This window comes from Protopterus annectens, chromosome 4.part0, assembly GCF_019279795.1.
Source record: "Protopterus annectens isolate FY-2018-M chromosome 4.part0, PAN1.0, whole genome shotgun sequence".
NCBI classification, from domain to species: domain Eukaryota; kingdom Metazoa; phylum Chordata; order Ceratodontiformes; family Protopteridae; genus Protopterus; species Protopterus annectens.
The window spans coordinates 1,706,130,485-1,706,154,293 of record NC_056733.1 but is presented as its reverse complement, the minus strand read 5'-3'; the positions used below and the strand labels follow the sequence as shown (position 1 = coordinate 1,706,154,293).

Sequence of the window (23,809 nt, the reverse complement as noted above, 5' to 3'; positions counted from 1 at the left end):
TCAGTAGACTTGGGGGGGGGGGGGGGTTCTTATACAAAACTAAGCACTGACAGCATTCCAGAAATGACAACTTCAAACAATTAGAGAAAATGATCAGATAAGGCAGGCAGACTATGTGGGCCATTTTTTTTTCCTTCAAAGAAAATCTACATGTTTCAAGAGGTCCATACCTCTCAATATACCCATAATTAAACATATTACAGTTAAAAAAATGAGTCATCAATAAAATAAAAATAAATTAAAAATTTACTTTAAACTGACAATGACTTGATGGAATATAAAGTAAAATATGTTGTTTCTGAGACCCAAAAATAATGCTTGCAAATGGTCTTTGAGCAGATGGAAGCACTTGTTTTCTTTCTGCAACATGTCAACAGCAGTCTTGATCTGTTCACCCTGTCTGTGTATTAACCACAGTTTATGTAAGGTATATACTTTATCCACAAGTCAACAAGGACATGCATAGAGACATGGGAAAATGTTAGAAATAGTCTTTGCTCAATGACCAAAATTAATGGAAATTGAATGCAGGGCTGATAAAAAAATGTGGCTTTCACTTCAGCCAGCATCATACTTCAAGTAAACAAATTCCAAGTTAGCAGTCTACTAGTGCACAAATAACCTATGCAACTTAGCAACCTTCGGCCAGGACAATGAACACACTGCTGCTGCCATAAAGCACTGACTGTTTTGACTGCAAAATGGAATTCCCTTCTCATTTCCACCTAAAAAGTATTATTCTGATACTGAAAGATAAGCCTTCAACCAGGGCACCTAATTATGAAGTGTCAAGCTGTGGATAAACTCCTGCCTCTCCACAGAGCAGCAGCAGAGGGTGGTCCAAGAAGCACAGTGTCTGGTCCATTTCAAGTAACAGGGCAGTCTTTCCACCAGTAATACAATGCTCCACTGGTCTGCAGGATGCCCTCTGTTACACTAAAGCCTGAAGACTACAGAGGGCATCTTATCAGCTATGTAGACACCACGGGGTTTCTGCCTGGTCACACTCTAACAAGACATTGACCACTGTGCACGGTGCTTCATCTATGATGATTTCAGATCTCCGCTGGACTGTATAACGCAGGTTACTCAAACCTCCTTCTTTATCCACTTTGAACTGCTCCTAGTAGGGGAGAAAGGAAGAGAAAAAAGTTAGTTATTTTTTAGTATAAGCAGCAACTTTAACCCAGAATGAGACAGATGACCTGACCAGATATATATATATATATATATATATATATGTATATATATATATATATATATATATATATATATATATATATATATATATATATATATACACATACACACACACACACACGTGTGTGTGTATATATGTGTGTATGTGTGTATGCGTGTGTACAATGTATACACACAAATACATACACTAACATTCTACCGCCCCACACACACACAATTCATTATTTTCCCTTTGTGACAAACAGCAAGCAAACATACGGACACTGTGGATATGCTCAAGTTCTTAAGTGTGAAACTTTATACAGTGAATGTATACCACAACATGGAAACTTCCAGCAGGTAGACATTAGCATTTAAAGCTGTATATGCCATATTACACACACTCTTCCTAGTTATAAAACATACCATATAATTGAAGTTCCATGAGGCTGCATGCATTACTTTACACTGAAATATATATATTTTTTACATCCATTTTTGTATACATTCAAAAGGCAAATGAAGTTGTGTACTCACCAAAACGTTCCATCTGTGTTATCCTTTTTCATTCTTCCTCAATGAATGGGTTCAGATCCAACCCTCGGATCCGACTTGACCAACTTCTATAGCTTCTAGGATCAGATTCTTGAGCTCCTCCTTTATCCATAATGCCACTGACCACTGCAATACCTCAGATAAAGTTTGCTGCTATTATATGTAGCACTATCAGAAAACACAACGCTATGACAGAAAAGTGAAAGCTGAAAGATCAAGAGCTCAAACAGGAAAGTACACCTGTATAAAATCTTACCATAAGGGTAGATGTCCATCTCTTCACTGTTGCAGTATTCATTACATTAGGGATCACCTGCCAAGGGTGGCACAACATCTGGCCAGTATACCAAAGCCTTTAGGTTGCTTTAAGGTATGCTGTACATCACACGTATGCTCCTCGCATAGTGTAGGGCATAAAGGTGACATCCAAGTCCGGATGTACCATCCTCAGAACAGAGAGGCCCAGTAGGAATGCCAGTCTCCAAGGAAGAGAGATAATCAGTACACCAAGAAGAGAAATGGACCATGGGGGTGGAGGGAGAGAGGGAGTGAATACTGCAATAGTGAAGAGAAGGACATCTACCATTGGGTAAGATTTTACAGAACTGTACTATGTCCTTCCATATCACTGTTGCAGTATTCATTACATTAGGGAGAATGCCAAAGCTCAGGGTGAAACTAGAGAGGAGGAAGGACCAAGTAGAGCCCTCTAGGAAGTCATGAAGGATGGCCACAGCAAAAGCAGCTCTAGCTCTGGAGATTCCATCCAACTTGTTGTGCTTCATAAATGCATGCACAGATGTCCAGGTAGTTGCCTCAAGAATAGAGTTAGCATCCAAATCCGTGAAAAAAAGCACCAAGAAGAAGCCATAGCCCTTGCAGAATGAGCCTTAACATGAAAAGGAAGGCTCTTACCATAAAAAGAACAAAAGGAAATAGCTTTTGAGATCCACAAAGAAACATTTTGCTTGGATACAGCTAATCCTAGGGACCTGGGACGAAAACAAACAGCTGATCAGATTTCCTAATAGTCTTATTCTTATCCAAATAAAATCTGAGTTGTCTATGCACATCCAGTGTGTGCAACACTCTCTCACTAGCAAACTGCGGAGAGGAGAAAAAAGTGGGCAAATGAATAGACTGATTAAGGGGCAACTCATTAAACATCTTGGGCTTAAAAGGAGGATTAGTACACAAGGACACCCTATCCTTATGAAACACCAAAAACGAGGACAAGGCATAAGGGCTTGGAGCGCAGACATACATATGGCACAAGTAAGGGCCAACAAACTTATAGCCTTTCAGGAGCAATGGTGCAAGGAAGCTGAAGCAGCAGGCTCAAAAGGAGCCAGAGTCAATTTTTCCAAAACAAAAGTAAGATCCCAGGGAGGAGGAACAGGCTTCCTTGGAGGCCTAATATGAAGGATGCCTTTAAGAAATTGCTTCGCCTCAAATCTAGAAGCCAAAGGAGAAAAAGGTAGACAAGCAGAGATGGCTGATAAGTGAGCCTTAACAGAAGAATAGGCCAACCCAGCATTGAGCAATTCGCAAAGATATGAGCGAACCAAAGGAATGCTCACAGAAAGAGGATCCAGGTTATGAGAAAGACACTAAACAGAAAACCTCCTCCATCTGGATAAGTAGGATTTCCTAGTAGTGGGTTTCCTGGCCTCCTGCAAGACCCTAAGCACTTCCTCAGAAAAAAGGTGTTTGTGAAATCAAAACATTATCACCCACAGTGTCAGTTGAAGAATGGGCAGATGGGGATGGAGGAGAGATCCCTTGTCCTGTGTGAGTAGGTCCACCCCGTCAGGTAACTTGTGATGATTGCCCTTAGTTAAATGCAGAAGAGGGAAGCAATGCTCTTTCGACCAAAAGGGACTCGCCAACAAGATCTTGACAGTATTCTGTTAAATTCTGAACAGGCCTTTTTGAATGAGGGAAGGGGAGGGAAAGCATAAAGAAACATCACCTTCCATGAAAAAGATAGGTTGTCCACCTTCCAAACCAGAGGGCCTGGGACTCTGGCACAAAAAAAGAGGAAGTAGTCAATTCAGAGGGGAGGCAAGATCTATTTCAGGAGTACCCCACTGGTGGACAATGTCCAGAAACACATCCTGTGAAGCATCCATTTGTGGGACTGAGTTAAGGACCTGCTCAGAGTGTTTGCCACGTTTTGATACGAGGGAATGTAAACTGCCTGAAGAGTCGTCACTTGATACTGGACAGCAAGATCCCACACCAGGAGTGCCAACAGGCAAAGAAAGTAAGATCTTGTTCCTCCTGTCTGTTTACATACCACAACACTGTGGTTTTGTCTGTAAACACCTTGAGAGGTCCTGGGGAGAAAAGAGGATGAAAATCCTGAAGCGCAAGCAGAAGAGCTCATCTCTGACATTGATGCGTTTTTTCTGTTGAAGAGGCGACCACACCCCCTGCACCTTTAGGGTGCCAAAAGCTGCTCCCCATCCAATGTCTGACAGCTCCCGAGAAGGAAGTGGGGGATGAAAGGGAAGCCCTGTGTTTCAAGACAACTGCTGAATCGACCAGTGAAGTTCCTTCCTTCTTGAGACAGAGAAGGAGGAATAAAAGTCATGGGGATGCACATGTTGAAGCCAAACTGACTTCTGAAACTTTTTCATTTGGAGTTTTGCCACAAAGAGCATAGGAATGGTGGATGCCATGAATAAAAGAGCTCTCACAAACTCCCTGCTGTGAGAGAGGCCAGAGGAAGAAGAGTTTGAAAGAAGGAAATGAGTATCAAGACCTTGAGAGGAGGCAATGGTCCCAAGCATATGCACAGTCTGAATCCTGCTCCCAAAAAAGTATGATCCTGAGGAGTCAAAAAAAAGGACTATTGTGAACCCCAGGCTTTGCAAAAGGGAAATGGCAAAATGAAAATTTTGTAAGAGGACCTCTGAAGAGGATGCTTGAAACAGGAGATTAGCATAAGTAAAGAAATACTTGGATCCACTGAAGCCTGCAAAAAGCAATCACAGGAGCTAGGCATTTGGTGAATACCCTTAGGGCAGTAAAGCGGACAAAGAGCAAAGAAAATAACTGAAAATGCCAGGAAACAAGAGAAACGTAAAAACTTCCTGAAAAGGGGATGAATAGGGATATGGAGGTAAGCATCCTTGAGGTGTCTATATCCGAACATCGAAACAAACATTGAACGCTCACATGAGTGAATATTCATGTACTTGACCAATGGTATTGTGGGGGGGCTGCACCCCCCACCTCCCGCTAAATATATATTCTTATTCAGAGATCGCACTACAGTGAGGAAAGGTGAAAAATCCCAATCTTCACTATACCACGAACAAAATTAATAAACTTTGAGGACATGACTTTTCGCTCATGTGAGCGTTCATTGTCGGTTTCGATGTTCTGATATAGACCCTCCTTGAGATTCAGAGAAACCATAAAAGCCTGAAGCATCAGCAAAGAGAAAGTCTGAAGGGATAACATTTGAAAGGAAGGAACCTTCAGAAAAGTATTTCAGGTGAGAAGATCCAGAATAGGTCTCCAATTGCCCTCTTTCCTGGGGTCCAAAAACATTCTGGAATAAAACATCTTCCCCCTTTGAGCAGTTGGAACCTCTTGAATGGTTCCCAGAGTCAAAATATGCTGAAGAACCTTTGTAAAAAAGCTTAACTGGTCTTGACGTGGCTGAGGAACGCCCATGAAAGGGGGAAGAGATTTCCAAACAAAATACCCTTGGTGAATGATTGAAAGAACACAAGAATCTTGGGTTATGCTTAACCAGACAGGAAGAGAGATGAACAAAAACAGGAATGTGGCTGGGAAGAATCAGGTAAGTCAGACAGCACCTGGTTTATCAGGAAAAGATGGCTTCTGAGCTAGAGGGGTCTGTGTAGATGTAGTGGGGAGAACCCTCCTACCACCCTTCTTGCCTTTAGGATGACGAGACTGCCTTCCAACAAAAGCTGGATTAGTAGGATAGTTTCTCTGGAACTTACAGTGGTGAAACAAAAATGTTTCAGATCCTGTCACTCCTTGCCTTTCTTCTGGGAGTTGAACAAATCAGCAGCAGTAGCAGCAAACAAACATTTGTTGTCTAGAGGAGCATACATCAACTTAGCCTTACTATCAGTGAGAGGTTGAAGCCAAAGCCAAGAATACCTCAACACAGAGCCAGAAGCAGCAGCCCTAGAGGAAGCATCTGCTGCATCACTACTGCATTTAATGGAGTGGCAAGCAACCTGGGTAGAAGCTCCTAACAAAGACAAGGCAGAAGTCTTTCCCTCAGAATGAGGAAGGTCAGGAATAACTTGATAAGCCTGAGAAAGGACAGTCAAAACATATTTAGTCACGAGTCTGATAATTAACAGCCCAAAAGGCTAGGGTTGCTGAAATATAAACCTTTTCACCCAGCCTTTCCATGGTCCTGCTGTCCTTATTAGGAAGATGTTTTGTCAAGGGCAGTAATTTAAGGCTTGTCTGATGCCACAGTGACCACGAAGGGTCAGCAGATGGACACTTGCAAAGGAGTTTGCAGTCATCAGGCACTTTATAAAACAGGTTGTGTTTCTAAGGAGTAAGGGGCTGAGAATCTGGGACATGGGAAGCAGAAGAGAAAGCATCCAAGCAGCCAAAACAGGAGGAACAGCAGAAGGTCTAGGAGACTCCATTTGAAGGAGATCATATCTCCTCTGCACTTCAGACACTTTGAAATAATCCCAATTAAATGACTCCATCATCCTGGCAATGGTACCCCCAAAAGAAATTCTCAGGACTAGCAGACTCCTCTTCCTCAGAGCCATACTTCAGAGGGGAAGGGATCTGGGTAGAATAGGCCAAGGGTTCCTCATCTTTCTCAGAGGAGTCCTGGTCCATAAATCTCTTGAGAGGGTAGGATGATCAGGGGGTCTCTGTCCCAGCTCCTCCTTGAAGAGGTACAAGGCCATAACAACATTGAATAAGCCCAGTGTAAAATTCTGCCATTCACTTTGAGGGTTCTAAGGAGCAGAAAAGTACAGTTGTGTACACTTATCAAAAATGTAGATGTTAGAGTTTATTCACTGTTGCAGTCATTACATTTGGGTTATCTGCATGCAGTAGCCCTCAGCTGGCCTGAATACCAGAGTCTTGGATCCCTGCATCAGATGAGGTCTCCTCTTCCATGACGTTAGGGTCATCAGGGGTATAAAACATGCAGCTGACGTCATTACGTCAGTTCTTCTTGCCCCAGATGTCAGGTGCCCCCATAATGGAAGCAATCATATGTCATGGTACCCCTCCAACAAAAAACAAGTATACCAGAAAGCTTAAATACACTAAACAAGAAGGAAAGAGTAACCAGGACTGCAACAGTGAATACACTAACATCTACATTTATGGTAAGTGTACACAATTGTATTTTATTCTTCATGTTTCACTGTTGCAGTCATTAACATTTGGGTTGATTCCCAAAGCTAAGGAAGGGAGAAGGAAGTTAGAGCATTACAGCCAGCTATTAAGCCCTGCAAATCTGTAGTGGCAAAACCAGCACTGGATTTAGAAAAAGTAGGCATGTGGTAATGCTTGGTGAAGGTATGTACAGAGCTCCAGTTAGCAGCTTCTAAGATGTCCCTGGTAGAGACTCCTCTGGGAAAGGCTGTAGCGGTAGATGCAGCCCTGGTGGAATGTGCTAATCCCCTGTGGGGTAGGTTTTCCATGGTGCTTATTGCAGAAATGAATGCAATGGGCTATCCATTTAGAGATGGTTTGCTTTGAAATGGCCTTCCCCTATGCCCCTGCAGCAAAGCCAACTAGCAGCTGTTCAGATTTTCTGAGGCTTAGTCCTGTCCAAATAAAATCTAAGTTGTCTGTGCACGTGCAGAGTGCAGTATTCTCTCTCCTTTGTTTTGTGGATTTGGGGAAAAAAGTAGGCAAATTAATGGACTGATTTAAGCCACACTAGACACCACCTTGGGCATAAAGGAAGGACAGGTCCTGAGGGAAACCCTGTCTGCATGTTAGATAATGAAGGGCTCCACTGCCATAAGGGCTTGTAATTCAGACACTCTTCTAGCTGAAGTGATGGCTAGAAGGAAGACTGTTTTCCAAGAATGGAATTTCAACTCTGCAGTTGCAGCTGGTTCAAAAGGAGGGAAAGTGAGCTTTTCCAATATAAAGTTAAGATCCCAGGCTGGGGCTCGCCTGGGGGGGGGGGGGTCTTAAAGCAGTTCCTCAGAGGGGCAAAAAATTTAACAGTGGGTGAGAGAAGAGGGGTGGTTCAGTATATAATGTGCTGAAATGGCAGAGGCATGAATTTTGATACACGAGAAGGATAGGCCCTTGTGGAGCAGTTGTTAAATACTGAAGGATATGAGGCAAGTTGGACACCGTAGTGCCCATCCCGAGTTTGGCTCCAGGAACAGTATCTTTTCACTTTTCAGCATAGGATTTTCTAGTACTAGGTCTCCTTGCTTCCAGAATGACATCTAGCACCTGCTTACTGAAGGATGCTACTGGAGAGCTCAAGGAATTAGCCAGGCTGCAAGGTTCAGGGTTTGAAGCTGAGGATGCAGAATCTGGCCCGCCAGCTGGGACAGCAGGGAAGGTGTCTGAGGTAGGTGCCATAGATCCAGCAGTATCATACTGAGCAAGAGTGGGTACCAGTGCTGGCGAGGCCAGTCTGGTGCAATCAGTATTGTCCTTGGTTTGTCCTTTTGATCTTTAGCAGAACCTTCAAGAGGAGAGGCGGGGGGGGAGGCATAAACTGAGAGGCTTTCCCAGGTAAAGGACAGGGCATCCACTTTCCAAGCTTGACTGTGGGGAGTCCTTGTGCAGAATTTGTCCAATTGGTAGTTCTGAGGGGAGGCAAACAGATCTAGAGTCCCCCATTTTTTCCTCAAGAGGTTGAATATCCTTGGTTCCAGTTTCCATTCGTGTGGGTCCATGAGATTTCTGCCTAGGTCTGCCAGTGAATTTAGCTTGCCTGGCAGGAACGGAGCTTGTAGGTGCACTTGGTAGCTTAGGGCTGTGTTCCACAGAGCCATGGCTAGTCTGCAGAGAGGGTACAAGTGGGTTCCCTCCTGCTTGTTTATGTACTACATAACTGGTGCTGTCTGTCTTTACCAATAGTTGCCCTGGAAGGATATGGTCTTTGAAGGCTGTCAGGGAATTCTGTACAGCTAACATTTCTTTTTGGTTGATATGCAGGTGTATCTGACTCTGGTTCCATTTGCCCTGAATGCACCGCCCTGCCAAGTGAGCCCCCCAGGCATAGTCTGATGAGTCTGTAGTCAGGGTTTGGGCAGCAGGGGGTAGACTGAAAGGGAGCCCCTTGCTTAGGTGGCAGGCCTCTGCCCACCAAAGGAACTCTGTCTTTATACAAGGAATGATGGGAATCACTGTCTCCAGGTAATGAGAATGTTGACACCACAGGCTTTTTAGATACCATTGTAGTTTCCTCATATGCAATCTTGCATATGGAATTAGTAGAATGCAAGAGGCCATGAACCCCAGGGCTTGCAGGATTTTCCTTGCAGATAGCTGGGTGTTTGTGGCCAGTAGTCTGAAGTAAGCTCTCAAATACACTTGTTTCTCTGGCGTGAGGTAAGCCATCTGGGAAGCTGTGCTCCAGCTTGCATCCAGGAATACAATTTGTTGGCAGGGTACTAGATGAGATTTCTTTTAGTTTATGGTGTACCCCAGTGGGGTCAGAAGTTTCTTTACAAATGCCAGATGCTTTAATAGCATGTCCTGGCTTTCTGCCTGAATTAGACAAGCGTCAAGGTATGGATATATCTAAATGTTTCTCTGCCTGCAAAATGCAATGGCTGGAGCTAGACACTTTGTGAATACCCTGAGCGCAGTAGATAAGCCAAAGGGAAGTGCAGAGACCTGATGGTGCATGGAGCCTGCTATGAAGCGTACGTATTTCCTGCAAGATTCCATTATTGGAATGTGCAGGTAACCTTCCTTTAAGTCTAAGGTTGCCAACCAGGCATCTTTGCCTAGCACAGGAAGCAGCTGTTGAAGTGTCAGCATTTTGAATTTTGGGATTACCAAAAAGGTGTTTAGAATAGTGAGTTTCAGGATAGGATGCCAGGAGCGGTCTTTTCTGGGTACCAGGAAGAGTCTTGAGTAAAAACCTTGTCTCCTTTCTTCTGCTGGGACAGGCTGAATAGCCCTGATACTTAGAAGACAGAGAAAGTACAGTTGGGTACACTTACTATAAATGTAGATGTTAGAGTGTATTCACTGTTGCAGTCATTACATTTGGGTTATCTGCTTGCGGTAGCCCTCAGTCGGCCTGATTAACAAAGTCTTGGGTCCTGTGTTGGTTGCTGTCCCTTCTTCCATGATGTCAGATCGTCAGGGGTATAAAACATGCAGCCGATGCCATTACATCAGTTTTTCTTGCCTCAGATGTCAGGTGCCCCCCTAATGGGAAGTAATTAAATCTATACATACATGGATATACCTCCAACAAAAAAGCAAATACACCAAAAAGTTTTATGAGCATAGTGACAGGAGAGGTATAGCCAAAAGAAGAAAGGGGGCTAGAGGAAGGGTAACCAGGACTGCAAAAGTGAATACACTCCAACATCTACATTTATGGTAAGTGTACACAACTGTACTATGTTCTTCATGTTTCACTGTTGCAGTCATTACATTTGGGTAGATTCCCAAAGCTAAGGTTGGGACGAGGAATTTAAATATAATTAAGACCAGCTATAAGGCCCTACAAGAGTGCAGTGGCAAAACCAGCTCTGGATTTAGAGAAAATTGGCAAATGATTAATGCTTTGTGAAAGTATCTACAGAACTCCAGGTAGCAACTTCTAGAATGTCCCTTGTAGGGACGTCCCTGAGAAAGGCTGTAGAGGTAGATGCAGCCCTGGCTGAATGGGGTCTGATGCCCTGTGGGATAGGGTTTACATGGTGCTTATAGCAGAAATTAATGCAGTGGCCTTATCCATTTTGAAATGGTTTGCTTTGAAATAGCTTTCTCCTCTGTCCCTGCAGCAAATGCCACCAGCAGTTGTTCAGATTTCCTTTTAGGTTTAGTCCTGTCCAAGTAAAATCTAAGTTGTCTGTGCACATCTAAGGAGTGCAGTATCCGTGCCCCTTTGTTCTGTGGGTTAGGAAAGAAGGTAGCCAAATGAATGGACTGATTAAGAGCCACACTGGATACCACCTTGGGCATGGAGGGATTGGTTCTGAGGGACACCCTGTCCGCAGGAAAGATTATGAAAGGCTCCACTGCCATAAGGGCCTGTAATTCAGATACCCTTCTTGCAGAAGTGATTGCTAAAAAGAAAGCCGTTTTCCAGGAAAGGAATTTTAAATCTGCAGTAGCAGCTGGCTCGAATGGAGGAAGAGTGAGTTTCTCCAAGACAAAGATAAGGTCCCAGGCTGGAGTTGGAGCTCTCCTGGGTGGCCTTAAATTTTTGGCCCCTTTGAGAAACTGCTTGAGCAGTGGGTGAGAGAAGAGGGGAGGCTCTGTGCTATAATGAGCCGAAATAGCTGAGGCATGAATTTTGATGGAGGAAAAGGACAAGCCCTTATGAAGCATCTCAGTTAAATACTGTAGAATCTGAGGTAAATTGGGCACTGCTGCGCTCATCCCTTGAGACTGGTTGCAGGCACAAAATCTTTTCCATTTTGCAGCATAAGATTTTCTAGTACTAGGCCTCCTTGCCTCTAAAATATCCATAACTGATTTACTGAAGGATGGTAAAGAGAGATTAGGTAATTAGCCTGGCTGCCAAATTCAGGGTTTGCAGCTGAGGGTGCAGAATCTGGTTCTCCTGCTGAGACAACAGGGAAGGAAGTCTGAGGCAGGTGCAATGGGGCCAAGCGTGACACTGCGCAAGAGGAGGTACACCAGTCTTGGCGAGGCCAGTCTGATGCAATTAAAATCATCCCTGGCTTGTCCTGTTTGATATTTAGTAGTACCTTGGAGAGCAAGGGGCAGAGGAGGAAAGGCATAAAGTGATAGGTTTTTCCAGCTGAAGGATACAGCATCCACTTTCCAAGCTAGCTTGTGGGGAATCCTTGTGCAAAATTTGTCCAAATGATGGTTCTGGGGGGAGGCAAACAGGTTTATATCTGCGCTCCCCCATTTGCTTGTCAACATGTTGAAAAACCTTGGTTCCAGTTTCCACTCGTGTGGGTCCATGAGGTTTCTTAGTCCTTCTGCCAGTGTATTTAGTTTTCCCAGCAGGAATTGAGCTTGTATATTCACTTGGTAGCTCAAGGCTGTGTTCTACAATGCCATGGCTAGTCTGCAGAGGGGGTAAGAATGTGCACCCCCCCCTGCTTGTTTATGTATCACACGACAGTGGTGTTGTCCGTCTTTACCATTAGTTGTCCTGGAAGAATGTGGTTCTTGAAGGCTGTCAAAGCATTCTGTATAGCTGACATTTCCTTTTGATTTATGTGCAGGTGCATTTGACTTAGGTTCCATTTGCCGTGAATGCACTTCCCTGCCAGGTGAGCCCCCATGCATAGTCTGATGCATCTGTTAAGGTTTGGGCGGCAGGGGGGAGTGTGAATGGTAGTCACCTGTTTTGGTGGCAGGCCTCTGCCCACCATAGGAACTCTAAGCGTAGGCAAGGTATGATAGGAATCCTTGCTTCTAGACCCTGTGAATGTTGACACCACAGGCTTTGGAGATACCATTGTAGTGTCCTCATATGCAGCCTTGCATATGGAATTAGAAGAATGCAGGAGGCCATGAACCCCAAGGCTTGCAGTATTTGCCTTGCTAAAAAAAAAAACTAGGTTTTTATGGCAACTTGTTTGAAGTAGGTTGTCAAATGAATCCATTTCTCTGGCGTGAGGAAAGCCATCTGGGAAGTTGTATTCAAGCTTGCTCCCAGGAATATAATTTGTTGACAGGGTACCAGGTGTGATTTCTTTTCGTTTATGGTGTACCCCAGACAAGTCAATACCCTTTGAACAAAGATCAGATGATACAAAAGTATATCCTGGCTTTCTGCCTGAATTAGACAATCGTCCAGGTATGGGTATATTTGAATATTTCTTTGCCTGCAAAATGCAATGACTGGAGCTACGCACTTTGTGAATACCCTGGGTGCAGCAGATAAGGCAAAGGGCAGTGCAGATAACTGATGGTGCATGTAGACTGCTTTGAAGCGTAGGTATCTTCTGCAAGACTCCCTGATAAAAGAAGCATACCTGTACATCCCCAAGTCTGGTGTTGCCAACCATGCATCTTTGCCTAGCACAGGAAGCATTTTGAATTTTGGAATCACCATAAAGGTGTTTAGAGTAGAAATGTCCAGGATTGGAAGCCATGTATTGCCTTTTCTGGGTACCAGGAAAAGTCTCCAATAGAAACCTGGTCCCTTTTCCTCTTCTGGTGCCAACTGAAGAGCCCCTATGCTTGAGAGAGTACTTGATTTTGGGCTTCTGCTCACTGATTTGGGGGTAGATCTGGCCAGTGGCTTGGTGTTGGTAACATGTGGAAGTGAAATCTGTATTCTTGGGACACTATTTAAAACCCAGTTGTCCTGGGTAATGAGTTCCCAGTTTTTGGCCTGCAGACCAATCTTTCCACCTAAAGGATCATTCAGAAGGGAAGTGCTTGGAAGTTTTAAAAGCAAGTCATTGAGACAGTTTTCCATAAGGGGGAGTTTTACTACTCCCAGATTTGGGTGCGGAAACGCCCCCACTGCTTAGTCGTGTCTCCCCTGGGACTGAAAAGTATAGCTGTGTACACTTACCATAAATGTAGATGTTAGAGTGTATTCACTGTTGCAGTCATTACATTTGGGTAATCCTGCTAGCAGGTTGTCCTCATTCGGACTGAATTCCAAAGTCCTGGGTTGGCTGCTGTCACCCCTTCCCTGACATAAGGGGTATAAAAGATGCGGTAGATGCCATTTTCTTTAGTTATTCTTGCCCCAGATGTCAGGTGCCCCATAAAAAGGGTAGCCAGAATTTATATATATAAATACATGCACCAACATAAACTTTACCTTCATCTACAAGCAAATACACCACATAGGTTGTATAAACCAGAGAAGGAAAGATAGGTTCCATCAGAAAAGGGGGATGGCGGGTGGGTAACCTGGACAGCAACAGTGAATACACTCGAACATCTACATTTATGGCAAGTGTACACAACTGTACTATGTTCGTGTTTCACTGTTGCAGTCATTACATTTGGGTAGAGTCCCAAATCTATGGTTGGGAGGCTGGAGCTAAACAGCATTAGGAGTGGCTATGAGGCCCTGCAGAACTGCAGTGGCAAAGCCTGCCCTGGATTTAGAGTGGCAGATGATAGTGCTTTGTAAAGGTGTGCAGCCTCTAAAATATCCTTGGTTGGTACTCCCCTGAGAAAGGCTGCTGAAGTGGCTGCAGCTCTGGTTGAATGTGGCCTAATGCCCTTAGGCAATGGCTTGCCATGGTGTAAGTAGCAGAAACTAATGCAGTGGCCTATCCACTTTGAAATAGTCTGCTTTGAGATGGCCTTTCCTTGTGATCCTGCAGCATATGCCACTAGTAACTGCTCTGTCTTTCTGAAGACTTTGGTTCTGTCCAAATAGAATCTAAGCTGTGTACGTCCAAAGAATGCAGAATTCTCTCCCCCTTGTTCTGTGGATTTGGATAAAAGTTGTCAGATGAATAGTTTGGTTAAGAGCCACACTGGACACCACCTTAGGCATAAATGTTGGGTTTGTCCTCAGAGAGACCCTGTCTGGATAAAAAATGATAAACTGTTCCGAAGCCATGAGTGCCTGTAGCTCTGAAACTCATCTTGCAGAAGTTACTGCTAGAAGCAGAGCTGTTTTCCAAGATAAAAACTTTATATCAGCAGTAGCAGCTGGCTCAAAAGGAGGCAGGGTGAGTTTTTCCAAGACACAGTTGAGGTCCCATGCAGGCATTGGTGATCTCCTTGGAGGCCTTAAATAAATAGTTGGGCTCCTCTGAGGTACTGTTTTAATAAGGGATAAGAAAAGATTGGTGGCTCTGTATTTTAATGAGCCGAAATGGAGGCGGCATGAATTTTAATAGATGAAAAAGATACGCCTTTGTCCAGCATCTCAGTTAAGTATTGCAAAATCTGAGGAATATTTGGCACAGCTTTGTCATCTCCTTGTGCCTGGTTCCAAGCACAGAATCTCTTCCATTTTCCAGTATAAGATTTTCTAGTACTAGGTCTTCTGGCCTCCAAAATGACATCCATCACAGCTTTACTGACAGGTGTGTTTTGTATGACTACATTATCCGCCACGCTGCCAGGTTTAAAGTCCTGAGTTGGCTGTGCAGGATCTGATTGTTTTGCTGGGACAGTAGATGAGGTATCTGAAGGTCCAAGCTGGACATTGAGACAAGTTCTTCAGGACTGGAAACTTGTACTGCGGGGCCAGTCTGGGGCAATCAGTATCATTTTTGGCTTTTCCTGGCTGACCTTTAGGAGTACCGTGGGGAGGAGAGGCAGAGGGGGAAAGGCATATACTGATAGGTTTTTCCAGCTGAAAGATAGGGCATCCACTTTCCATGCTTGTCTGTGATAAGTCCTTGCGCAGAATCTTTGTCCGGGCATCCCATTTCCTTGTTATCATGCTGAACACTTGTGGATACAGCTGGAACTCATGGGGATCCATGAGGTTTCTGCTTAGTTCGTCTGCCAGAGTATTTTTCCTTCCTGGCAGGAATTGTGCCTGCAGATGTACTTGGTAAGTTAATGCTGTGTCCCACAAAGTCATGGCTAGTCTGCAAAGGGGGTAGGAATGTGTGCCCCCCCTGCTTGTTTATATACCACATGACCGTGGTGTTGTCTATCAGTAGTTGTCCCGGATGAAGTAGGCCCTTGAAGGCTGTCAGGGCATTCTGAACAGCTAGCATCTCTTTTTGATTGATATGTAGATGCATTTGGGTTGAGGACCATGTGCCCTGAATGCATCTTCCTGCACTGACGTCCCACTCACCAGGCTGAACAAGGAGAAGGTCACTAAGCTGCCTGTCGGGTGCCAGGATCCACCACATAACACAAGCACTCAGGTCACTCCAAAGCAAGTACAAATATGACTCTGTCATTGTCCATGCTGGTGTGAATGACCTGAGACTTACCTCCCTGGACTACATGAAAAGAGACAGAGGAGCTCTCTGATCATGTCGCCCAGGCTGGTATAACCCTGACCTTGAGTAGCATCTTACCCTCACCAAGATTGATGCTACAGTATAAAGGCAAAATGATCAATTTTAACAATTGGCAAACGTATTGGTGTCATTCAAAGGGGATCCAGTGTCTGTCAGCCTGGGATGACATGCTCGACAAGCCATGTTGCTTCGCTAGGGACAGCTTGCACCTGTCACTCCTGGGCTTTCGAATACTGGCTAAGGCTCTTGCCACCCCCATAGTGCCTTTTTTAGGCAAGGCTCAAGAGACAAACCCACCTCCATAGACAACACAAGGAAAAAGAAACTAAGGGTAATGCTGCTCAACGCCAGAAGTCTAAACCTCAAGATGCACGCACTCGAGGCTCTCCTGAGTATGGAGAATATAGATATTTGTGCAGTAACAGAAACCTGGTTCAAGGCTCCCGAGAGCACCCCAGCACTACCAGGTTATACCTCATACCATGCTTTTCGGCCCCAAAACTCAGACCGAACCACAAAAGAAGGCGGAGTATCCATATTCATCAAAGATACCCACACCTTAGGGTTAATGGCACTGCATGAAGCATCAGAGACCATCCATGTGCAACTAACAATGGGCAAAACTGCCTTTCAGTTTGTAGCCTGCTACAGACCACCCTCCCAAACTCAGGAACCCCACTCGGCTTTCCTGAGAACACTGGAGAATATGAAGGCCTCTCCAAACACCATTATACTGGGTGACTTCAACTACCCAAACAGACTGGGAGCACTACTCAAGCCCCAAAACCCTCGCCCAACGGTTTCTAGAATTTATAAACTCAAATGCTATGGAACAACTGGTCACCACTCCCACAAGAGGGGAAAACATATTGGACCTGATCATCACCAACATGGGGACTCATGTTCCATACCAGAGGTATACCCCTCATTGGTAAGATCTGACCATAAATTAATCTCACTGGACATCCATATCCCGTCCCCACCCCCAGCCAAGGAAACCACGGTGAAGAACTTCTCAAAAGCAAACTTCACACTTCTCAAAACCGAGGTGGAATCCTTCAAAGCCCCCGGGCCAGTGGAAAATATGGCCCAAACCGCATAATCCTTTACAAACGCATTCTATGAACACCTACAGGAATGCATGGATCGTGCTATCCCAAATAAAACAAAGACTCACTCCTCCAAAGGCAGGAGACATGTCTGGTGGACCCCAGACAAATAAGCTATACAACAGAAGGAAGAAGCTACTACATGATAGAGCAAAATCCCAAAAAGGGAAGGCATCTCTGATCAGTACTAGCAAGAAACTACGATAACTCAAAATCATCTAAGGCCAGCTAAGAAAGAAACATTGAACAAGACACTAAAGATAATCACAAGACCTTCTTTAGTTATGTCAGGAACCTGGGTGGCAAATCCCAGATATGCTCTGAGTTAGTGCAAAATGACAAAAAATGCACTGAACCCACAGACATTGCCAACATCCTGGCAGACAGGTTCAGTGCAACCTTCCCCCCGAAAAGAGCAAATGTCTATCCCAACAGTGTAGCCTCCCTGACATCACAGATGCACAGGTGAGAGCTGCCCTCTCCAAAGCAAAAAACACAGCATCAATGGGACCGGACAGTGTCCCGGGCTGCGTCTTAATAGAGCTCCAAGAACTGAACCCTCACAAAGTCACTGTTCAATTTCAGCCTTACTACAGAATATGTACCCAAGGAATGGCGTACAGCAACAGTGGTCCCACTCCACAAAGGTGGTGCCACACAACGGACTCCGGAAACTATTGCCCTATAAGCCTGACTAGCCTGGTCTGCAAAGCTATGGAGCGTATCATCATGGAACTCAGACATTGGGAACCTCCAAACATTGGATCCTACCCGATTCGGCTTTAAGGGCAGATCTTGCCTCCTGAACCTGGTCGACTTCTTTGAAACAGTCACCAAGACCATAGATGAAGGGAAGGTGGTCCACACAGCCTACCTGGACCTCGCAAAAGCCTTCGACACAATACCCCACTCGGGCATCATAAATAAGCTCACCAGCTTAAATATCAACCCCTATGTCACAAGATGGGTTGCAAACTGGCTCAGGGATAGAACCCACATGGTCAGAATTGCAGGTGCCATGTCAGACTCTAAACCAGTTACAAGTGGCGTCCCACAAGGCTCAGTCCTGGGACCTCTCTTGTTCGGTATATATTTCTCTGAGGTACAGGCTAACATGGGAGGACTATGGCTGACCAAGTTCGCAGATGACTGCAAACTGGGTGCCATAATCGACTCGCCAACTGACACAAGCATCCCCCAAAAGGGTCTCGCAGAGACGGATAACTGGTGCCAGAGCCATGGCCTAAAGTTAAATGCCAAAAAGTGCATAGTCATCCCCTTTGGGAAAAACAAAGTGCCCACAAATTACCACATAGGTGGTAATCCATTAAGTACGGAAGTAATTAGGGATTTGGGGACCCAAGTAGATAGCAATCTCTCCTTTGACAATTACGTTGCCACAGTGGTTAGAAAGACCTTCTATATAGCCCACCTTATCACGAAAGTGTTCACATCTAGATCAAGAGAGATCATTGTGCCCCTCTACTCATCACTCAACAGGCCCATAATTGAATACAATGCCCCATTTGGGATGTACCTTACCAGACACCTGCAGCAACTGGAAAGACCACAAAAGTACCTCACCAAGAGGATCAAGGGACTCAAACAGATGCCCTACGCAGTTAGGCTAAAGAAACTCCAGCTCTACTCAGCTGCTTACCGCCTACTTCGAGGCGATCTGTGCCAGACGTATAAAGCCATGTCCAACCCAGAATTAATGGGCATGCTCCACCTCAGGAAATCTAAATCCTTTAGAGCTACATGCTCCAGGGACTTAAACTTCAGCACAGAAATAAATAGGACATGCTGGAGGGAGATTCATATCCCAGAGGCTCCCCTCACTCGAACAAAATCCCAATCCATGTTAGGCAGAGCCCCTCAATGACCCTCTTCAAGAGAAATCTTGACGAGTGGATGGGAGATCATAGGTTTACCCCTGGGATCTCTTCTGTGTCCCTACTAGACAGAGGCACAGTCAACTAATCTAAAAGGGTGGCAAAAGTCAAACACACACTGGCTAGGCTTACAAATGCCCTAGGGCAGATAGCCTAGTATCAACCTATGAACCTATGAAAAGACAAATCCTCTGGAGGGGAAGCAGAGGGAATAGGGTCTCTGCATCAGAATCCTCATAAGTAGATAAGGGCAAATCCAGATCATCAGAAGAATAAGAAAAAAAAAACAGAATCCTGGTCAGAAGATTCATAAACAACTTCAGTCCTAGGTCTCTTAGAAGGGGGAGGTTGGCTTCCCCTGATTAAAGTTAGAAGATCTTAATCCATTCTTATTTGTTTTTTAGGCACAGAGGCCTGAACATGCGGCCTGGGCATCGGTTTCTTAGGCATAGTTCGAGATTTAGGCCTAAAAGAAGGAAGCGTTGGTTTAATATGCAAGCTTGTAGGCCTGAATACACTCTCAGAAGCCGGTGCCTGCACAGAGGCTCCAAACCTATCCGCAGGTTCCACAGTTGAACCATCTCACAGCATACCGGACTCCGAATGGGTCTCAGTAGAGGCCTGCGAATCAGAAGTAGCGGGTATCAAGGGCTGCGAAAGCACTTCACTGAGTACCGGCAAACTGGCGACTAGCTTAGGAGAAGCGGCAGCTTTGGACCTCGGTGGCCTGTCTGTATCTTTGCGTTTTTTCGGAATCCCGGTAGTCGGATGACTAACCAATGACATTTCCGAATAATTAAACCGAAATATTTAGAGGCGAAAATATACCGATGATGGATAGTGCGCTGATTAAATAAAGCATAAAACAGACTGCAAGGCACGTCGTGGTCAGGGCCTAGGCAAGGAATACAGTACAAATGAAAATCTTTGTGAGGTATTTGCTTTCCACAAGTAATGCAATTAACTTTTACGGACATCAGTAAGGAGCAAGAAAAAGTTTCCCCAATGGGGTACTTGGCTTTAGTTGAAAACTTTGGTTCTGAAACTCAAACAAATATTTCAGGGGTTGGCCGACCAGCACTAGCTAACTGCTTCTTCTTCAGGCCCCGCACTGCAAGAAAGACTGTAATGGGGTCGGCTACATGTTTTAGACCCCTGACAACCTGACGTCATGGAAGGGACAGCAACCGATGCAAGATCCAAGACTTTGTTAATCAGGCCGACTGAGGGCTATTGCAAGCAGATAGCCCAAATATAAAGACTGCAATAGTGAAACACGAAGAACATCCTGCTGTTGAGCCTCTGCCCACTGATTAGGGGGTAGGTCTGGCCAACCGTTTGGGGTTGGGTAAGGTGTGGAAGTGGAATCTGTTTCCTTGGAAGACTATATTTAAAACCCATTTATCCTGGGTAATGAGTTCCCAGTTTTTTGCATGCAGGGCAATCTTTCCCCCTAAGGGAGCAGGTAGTTGAGCAGGGCTTGGAAAGTTTAAGGTAAAGTCACTGACGTTTTTCCATAGGGGGGTGTCTTACTACTTCCAGCTTTGGAAGTGGGAGCCCCCCCACTGCATAGGCCTGTGTGTGTCTTGAGACTGTAGCCTAGGTGATCTGCTGTTCCTGGGTTTGGATTGGGAAGGCTTGGAAGAGACTAGAAAGGGCCAATTCTTAGAAGGCCAATGCCTACTAAATATGGGAGGCTATACTTGGAGGAAATCTAACAGTTTGCATAGATTTAGCTTTTTCCTACATCTTTTTAAGGACTTCTTCTGCACTGTTGCCAAACAGGCGGTCTTGGTTTAAGGGAGCATCCAGTAGCTTTAACATGATCTGGCACGTTTTGCTCCTTAAGCCAGGCATGCCTTCTAAGTACAGAACCAGTGACAGCAGCCCTGCAAGATGCTTCCAGAGAGTCAAAACCACATTGCAAAGTATGTTTACCAACTTGTTCAGAAGAATGCATTAAATCCTGTAATTCTTTATGTTTAGCAGAGTCATGAATTAACATTTTCTGTTTTAAGAAGCCCCATAATATGCTGCTGATACTTTAACATATGAAACTAGCAGTTTAAGGCCCTAATGGCCAAAGTAGTAGAAGTGTATACCTTCTTACCCCATCTGTCCAAGGCCCTGGAATCTCTAATCAGAGGGGGTAGGGTTTTTGGCAGTAGTAGCCTTAATTCCTTTAGGCCCTTGGGAAATGGTCTCTGGGTCCGCAGTAGGATTCTTGAAGAGGAACTTGAGAGTCAGATACTCCGTAATACCAGTCAGGTTTTCTGGGAGCTGGAGGTAAAGTGTCTGGGGCCAGGCTGGATTCCAAGAAGGCATCATCTACAATGTCCGGAAAAGGAGGGATAGCTAAAAGGCATGTGCTGAGGGAGTTGTAAGAATTCCCTAGGCCTCTTTTTGGAGTCAGAGTAATCCTGGCTTTCCCAGCGGAAATGCTCCCTAAGAGTGTGCAAGGTTTCACCAAAAGAAAAATATTTTGGAGGGGAAGCAGAAGGAATGGAATACTCTGCATCAGAATCCTCACAGGTAGATGAGGGCAAATCTTGGTAATCAGAAAAGAGAAATTTCAGAATCTTGAACAGAAGAATCAGAAGGAAAATCAGTTCTAGGTCTCTTAAAGGGGGAAGGCTGGCTTCCCCTAATTGAAGTAATAAGGTCTTCAAACATTCTTATTTGTATTTTAGGCATATGGGCCTGGCCATGCAGTTTGGATGTCTGTTTTCTAGGCGTGGGTCGAGTTTTAGGCCTTGAAGAAGATGGCATCTGTTCGAAATGCAAGTCTTTAGGCCTGAATACACCCCTCAGAAGCTGGTGCCTGCACAGCGGCTCCGGACCCATTCAAGGTAGAGACATCCACAGGTTCCATAGCCGAAGCATCTTGCAGCATACCGGACTCCGAATGGGTCTCAGCAGAAGTCTGCGAATCTAAATTAGTGGGCATTAGGAGCTGCGAAAGCACCTCACCAAGTACCAGCGAACTGGCAACTAGCTTAGCGGAAGTGTCGGCAGTTTTGGACCTATGCGGTCTATCTTTGTGTTTTTTCAGAATATCGGTAGTCGGATGGCTTATCGACATTTCTGGATAGTTAAAACAGAGCACCAAAATAATTTGCTGCAAAAATAGACAGACGAATAGTTTGGGGGTTGAATAAAGTACAAAACAGGCAGAGAGTGGTCTGGGCCTAAGCAAGGAATACAGTACGAATGAAAATCTTTGAGGTATTTGCTTTCCACAGGGTAAGATGATTGTTAACTTTTACTGACATCGGTTTAAGAGCAAGAAAAAGGACCCCAACAGGATACTTAGCTTTTTTGAAGACTTTGGTTCTGAAACTTGAAAACGAAAATTTCAGGAGTAGGCCGACCGGCACTTGCAAACTGCTTCTGCTTTGGGCACCGTACGGCAAGAAAGACTGATGTAATGGCGTCCGCTGCATGTTTTATACCCCTGATGACTTGACGTCATGGAAGAGGAGGACAGCATCAGACGCAGGGATCCACGACTCTGGTATTCAGGCCGGCTGAGGGCTAACTGCAGGCAGATAACCCAAATGTAATGACTGCAACAGTGAAACACGAAGATCATGATGTTTTGTCTTCTGCTTCTTTCATAAGGGGACGTCTGCCTTATGAAAAGTAGATGGCTTGGATGTCAGCCTACACTCACAGTTGGGACATCTTCCCTCATTAGTATCTGAGGAACCCCCAGTCACTTCAGTGATAAACCATGGTTCCCCCGTACATCTGAAATGGACATCTACAAGGCCTTGGAGGATGTGCGAGCCTCCAAACTGGTCACTGCAGAAGAATTCAACCTAGAAACCAGGCGAACCTCTGACCTTTCATCAGCCTCGAGAGACATCCAACATATAAGGGACAGCTGAAGAATCCAACCTGACTTCTTAGGCCTTCTTCGAAGACGGCTGGCCCTCAGGCCGGGAAGTACCCTCCATAGAGCCTTTGCTAAAAGCTTTAAATGCTGACTTTTGAGACAAATAGCGAGGGATGAAAGATGACTACATAAGGTTTTTGGAACAAAAGCCTGACAAATATTACAGGACATATGATCATGAGAAGCACCTAAACAAAACAAAGATTGCTCGTGATGGTCTTGATGGGGAATCTGTCTCCCCCAGTGGCATTTACCCTTTTTGGATGACATGAAACCCCACAACAACACAAGTAAAAATACAAAAAAAAAAACAATGGAGCACTTATCCAAAAGGTTAGGTACACCAGCAATGACTCAGATGATCAGACCATTGTTCAGATATGGCATTCGGACTGGCGGCAAAGAAGTTCTGAGGATGGTACATCCAGATGTCATCTTTATACTCTACACTATGCAATGAGTGTGTGTGTGACGTATGGCGTACCTTAAAGCAACCTAAAGGCTTTAGTATACTGGCCGGACATCAGGCTGCCCTTGGCAAGGGATTCCCTAATGTAATGAATCCTGCAACAGTGATATGGAAGGACATCTATGGTTCCCTATCAACATCTTTAGGTCTCTCCCAAAGACATGGACAGAGGTAAGGAGGGAGAGAAGTTGAAGAATGACTATGGACAACACAGATGGAATATTATGAGCAAGTACAAAACTTCATCTGATGTCATTTTCATTCATTCCTCAAAGAATGGGACAGAATCCCCAGCTATGGCAGGCTTGCGTGGCCTTCATGGAAGATGTTCAGGAGAACCACGGAACCAAAACAGCTCTATTTCTGGAGATGTCCAATTTGTAATGTGCAATGAAAGTATGGGTAATTAGACCATTTGGCAGCTGCACAAATATCAATGGATGCTCTAGTCCAAAAAGCAGCCAATGTAGACAATGACCTGGCTGAATGCACCTTTGGTTGTCTAGGTAAAGTTATGCCTCTCAGGGAATAAACATAGGAGATGCATGTAGCTTTTGAAACTGGTTTTCCCATTCTATTAGTAAAGGAGACAAATAATTCATCAGGTTTCCTAA

At 44.7% G+C, this 23,809-nt stretch overlaps 1 protein-coding gene across 2 annotated transcripts in view; it reads right to left on the bottom strand.

Moving 5' to 3' along the window:
• Positions 1–223: 223 nt before the first annotated feature.
• Positions 224–23,809, bottom strand: part of B4GALT7 (beta-1,4-galactosyltransferase 7) — a 730,869-nt gene continuing 707,283 nt past the window's right edge. For both annotated transcript variants that reach the window (XM_044069438.1, XM_044069437.1), the window contains exon 6: positions 224–1,123. In XM_044069438.1, coding sequence (XP_043925373.1) covers positions 968–1,123 — 156 coding nt within the window. In that variant the 3' untranslated portion in view covers positions 224–967. The remainder of the gene's footprint in view (positions 1,124–23,809) is intronic.